At 41.2% G+C, this 4,644-nt stretch overlaps 1 protein-coding gene across 1 annotated transcript; it reads left to right on the forward strand.

The window, feature by feature from the left end:
• The first annotated feature begins 303 nt into the window (after positions 1-303).
• LOC311623840 (G2/mitotic-specific cyclin-B1-like) lies at positions 304-1,790 on the forward strand. Its single transcript, XM_084886355.1, has one exon. It carries the CDS (start codon positions 444-446, stop codon positions 1,773-1,775), a length of 1,332 nt encoding a protein of 443 aa, XP_084742481.1. The 5' UTR covers positions 304-443; the 3' UTR covers positions 1,776-1,790.
• The last annotated feature ends 2,854 nt before the right edge of the window (positions 1,791-4,644 follow it).

Consider the following 4,644-nt stretch of genomic DNA (forward strand, 5'->3'; position numbering starts at 1 on the left):
CTCAGCAGGATGTCAGCTCCCATTGGCTGCCTCATCCAGGTACCCTTGTTCACGGCAAGGCCTGCATACAGGTGGCAGGAAGTCCTGGATGGGGCTGCTCAGTGCTGGTGAGAGCAGAACATGGTGATCTGGCCATCCTCATGGAGCTTGTTTTTTACAAAGACCGATTTAATTTGTCTGGAGGAGTCTGGCCGGGTAGGGGTCCCTTCTTCTTCTTCTCTCCACTTCTGATCATTTAGCTGAAGAAGGCCATTCTTCATGTTCAAGTGTGCAGAAGGCTGTGCAGCCTCCAAGTGGGCTTTCGAGGTTTAATCTTAGAAAATAACCAGTGTTGGGTGTGCTGCGGCGGACGGTTGTCGGTCTGGTCGGGTTTATCCCCCGCTCCCGGGGGCTCTCCCGTTCTCTGCTTCTCCGCTGAGCTGCTGCCTGGGGAAGAGGAAGCCATGGCGCTCCGGGTCACCAGGAACAGGAAAATGAATGCTGAAAATAAGGCGAAGATCAGTATAGCAGGTGCAAAGCGCGTGCCTGTGGCCACCACTGCAACCTCCAAGGCCGGGCTGAGGCCCAGAACAGCTCTTGGCGACATCGCTAACAATGTCAGTGAACAGCCACAGGCCAAATTGCCTCTAAAAAAGGAGGCAAAAACATTAGCTGCTGGAAAAGTTATCACTAAAAAACTACCAAAACCTGTGGAGAAGGCCCTGGAGCCTGCATCTGTCCCTGCTCATGCGCCTGTGCCTGTGCCTGTGCCTGTGCCTGTGCCTGTGCCGCAACCAGCACAGGAGCCCGAACCTGAGCCTGTTAAAGAAGAAAAACTTTCGCCTGAGCCTATCTTGGTTGATACTCCCTCTCCAAGCCCAATGGAAACATCTGGCTGTGCCCCTGCAGAAGAGTATCTGTGCCAGGCTTTCTCTGATGTAATGCTTGCAGTGAATGATGTGGATGCAGAAGATGGAGCTGATCCAAACCTTTGTAGTGAATATATGAAAGATATCTATACTTATCTGAGACAAGTTGAGGAAGAGCAAGCAGTCAGACCAAAATACCTACTGGGTCGTGAAGTCACTGGAAATATGAGAGCCATCCTAATTGATTGGCTGATTCAGATTCAGATGAAATTCAGGTTACTGCAGGAGACCATGTACATGACTGTTTCCATTATTGACCAGTTCATGCAGAATAATTGTGTGCCCAAGAAGATGCTGCAGCTGGTTGGCGTCACTGCCATGTTTATTGCGAGCAAATATGAAGAAATGTACCCTCCAGAAATCGGTGACTTTGCCTTTGTGACTGACAACACTTACACTAAGCTCCAAATCAGACAGATGGAAATGAAGATTCTGAGAGCTTTAAATTTTTGCTTGGGTCGCCCTCTACCCCTGCATTTCCTTTGGAGAGCATCTAAGATCGGAGAGGTTGATGTGGAGCAACATACCTTGGCCAAATACCTGATGGAACTCACTATGTTAGACTATGATATGGTGCATTTTCCTCCTTCTCAGATTGCAGCAGGAGCTTTTTGTTTAGCACTGAAAATTCTCAATAACGGTGAATGGACACCAGTTCTACAGCATTACCTGTCATACACTGAAGAATCCCTTCTCCTTGTTATGCAACACCTCGCTAAGAACATAGTCATGGTGAATTGTGGGCTTACAAAGCATATGACCATCAAGAACAAGTATGCCACATCTAAGCACGCTAAGATCAGCACTCTAGCACAGCTAAATTCTGCACTAGTTAAAGATTTAGCCAAGGCTGTGGCAAAGGTGTAACTTGTAAACTTGCAAATACAATTAGCACCATGTGCTTTCTGTATATATGATATGTTATATTTACTTACTTTTAATAAAGCTGTGGTCCTTTTTACTTCCTATACCTTAATTCATTTGAATGTGGCTACTTTCTACTCTAGGGTACCTTAAAAGGTGTATTAAAGATATGGTGGGGAATATAGAATATAAAAAGTGCTTTCAATTAACCTGGGGACCAAACTAATAATATATATATATATAACTGTTGCTTATATGGTTTTTGTTTTATGTATCTGGTACCTGGTTTTTACTTTAATAATACAAGTTACTGAGATCATGAAGGCATTCAAAATTCTTCCATAGAGCATACTGCAAGTAAGCCCGGTGATCATGGAGCAGATCATGGAACCTAGCTGCGTGGTTCTACTTAAAAGTCTGCCACCTCATCCCTAGTCCCCCTGTTCTGTTTCTTCTGGTGGTTGATTCCAATAATTCTAATCTACTTTTACCACTATTTCTTAGATTACCAAATTTAGTGTCAACTTTTTAACTGGAAAAAATAACTTTATATTCTAAACCTAACCTACTTGACTTTTTGTTTGTTGGTTTTATTGGTTGAGAAAATAAATGGGGCTCCTAAAACATACAAAAGTATCTTTAAAATTTTAATTTATCCCTCCCCCAACTTTCCTACACCTCAGTCCATCCACCTGAAGGATGTCAACAGTTGGAATGTATCCTTACATGATTTCTATAAACATAATTATGCATGTAAATTGTTGATATTTTAAAAAATAGGACTATTGTACATACTCAGCAATTTTTAACATGTATAGGCCTTAACCTATATTTGCGTATTATATTCCATATACTATAATGTATTCAGTCATTCTCCTGTTGACATTCAGATTGTTTTTTTCTCTGTCTCTATAAGCAATGTTGTTTAAATGTCATTAAATACCATGTTTTGCTAATGTACACTGAGTGCTCCAAAGAGTATGTGTAATCTCATTTCTAGTGGGTGCTGCCAGGGAACTTTCTCAATGTCATCAGCAATGTGCAAAAGTGTGTTTTCTCTGCAGTCTTGCCAGAACTATAGGTAACCATCTTCAATTTCTGTGAAGTTGGCAAAAAAATATTCTACCTTAGTTGCTGTTTTAATTTATACTGCTAAAGGGTACTTGAATAAATTTTGTTGTCTACTAACTTGTCAAATTGTAAGGCTTTCCCAATTTGTCATTTGCCCTTTAACTTTATTTTGTCATCTGCCATTACACTCTTAAAAGTTATATTATTAAATATATTTTTTTTCTTGAAAAAAAAAAAGAAAAAGAAAATAACCAGTGTTGATTCTTGATTCCTAGACAATTATGCTGTCAATCTGACTATAGGTGAACTTTGCAATTCCCCTCTGCAAAATCAAGAATTAGAAGTTAGTTCGTGTGTATACCTCTGCTTAGCGACTATATGGAAATTTCATCAGTGGCGCTGAGAATAAACTCCGCTACTCATCCTTGGCCCAATGACTGTCCTGATGGTCTCATTTCTGTAATCCTTTCCAAACTCTCTCTTGAAACTTAGGGTCACGGGTTATAACAGCTTCACTGTTTTTTTAAAGCCAAAATTAATTTACCTTTACGTGTCCTTCGTCTCTAAGTACAACCAGAAGGAAGGCCTGTTTTGAAACTACTAAGATGGATTCATACAGAGCTCAAACCACTGAAATATAAATTTAGGAAGATTTTTATTTTGAAAAAAGAAAGAGAGAAAGAAAACCCACTAAGCTGATATTTGGGTATAGTGGAATGCAACCTAGATTAGGCCCCTGGGTTCTGGTTTTTAAACAACTTAATCAGTTGAGATTGTGTGATTCAAATCTTGATGGGATTCATCTCCAGATCTATTTGTTAAATAATAGTTTAAAGTTTTATAACTGTATGCTTTATTTTATATTAGAAACCCCTAAAGCAGGAAAAATGTCAGATAAAGCATTGTGGATCAGAAGACACATTTGGGATCACATGTATACTAGAATCATGCTGTCCAACAGGCCCTGGGAGAAAGGGTAGTTTGTTATAGGGGCCCCACACTGAGTTCAGGACTGGACCAAATATTCCGATAGAATTTTTTCAGAGATTGCAATCCGTTGCCTCTTGTGTGTGTGTGTGTGTGTGGGGGGGGGGGGGGGGGAGGCAGCTCCACTCCTAAATCTGGACCCAGGAAGTGAAAGGGACAGAGAAGCCTTACCTAGCCCAGCACCCACTTTAACTAACAATAATTAGTTCCATGGGTTATCCATTTCCACCATCACCAACTTTCATGTTAGTTCAATGAAATCTATGTCCCAGAAGTGAAGCAAATCCAAATATGGCAAACATTTCCTCCATTGCCAAAATGGGAAAACTACTCTATCTCCTCTTCAAGATCCATCTACCGGAAAATTCTCTCCCCTCTTAAATAAATACTCAAGCAGCAGAGAGCACACTCTTTGTGTGCAATGCCTATAATGCCAACTTGCAGGGATCCTGAAAATGTCAAATCACCACTCTTGATAGCATACAGATCTTTTTAGAAACTCTTTCTTTAGGCAGACTCTTAACTGGGGAAAGTTTCGTTGATTTCGGTACACGGGACATATAGGGCGTCCCACTGCTGGACATCAGCGAAGCTGCTAGGAATTCATCTTCAAAACTAATGCCTCGGTGCTGGGAACTCTCCCCAAGAGTTTTATTATTATTATTATTATTATTATTATTATTACTATTACTATTATTTTCATTGAAAATGAAGCTGATTCACGGCCAGTTTCTTCGCCTCCCCTTCACCTGGGGCTGGGGAACCTGTGTGCCTGCCTGCGTTCCCGGGAATCGCCCGCGGGGCCTGGCAGAGT

The sequence above is a fragment of the Pipistrellus hanaki genome, assembly GCF_964339955.1.
Source record: "Pipistrellus hanaki genome assembly, chromosome: 5".
NCBI classification, from domain to species: Eukaryota; Metazoa; Chordata; class Mammalia; order Chiroptera; family Vespertilionidae; genus Pipistrellus; species Pipistrellus hanaki.

Excerpts from the sequence above, each read along its gene's own strand:
- LOC311623840 (XM_084886355.1), top strand. The coding sequence starts at position 444 with ATGGCGCTCCGGGTCACCAGGAACAGGAAAATGAATGCTGAAAATAAG.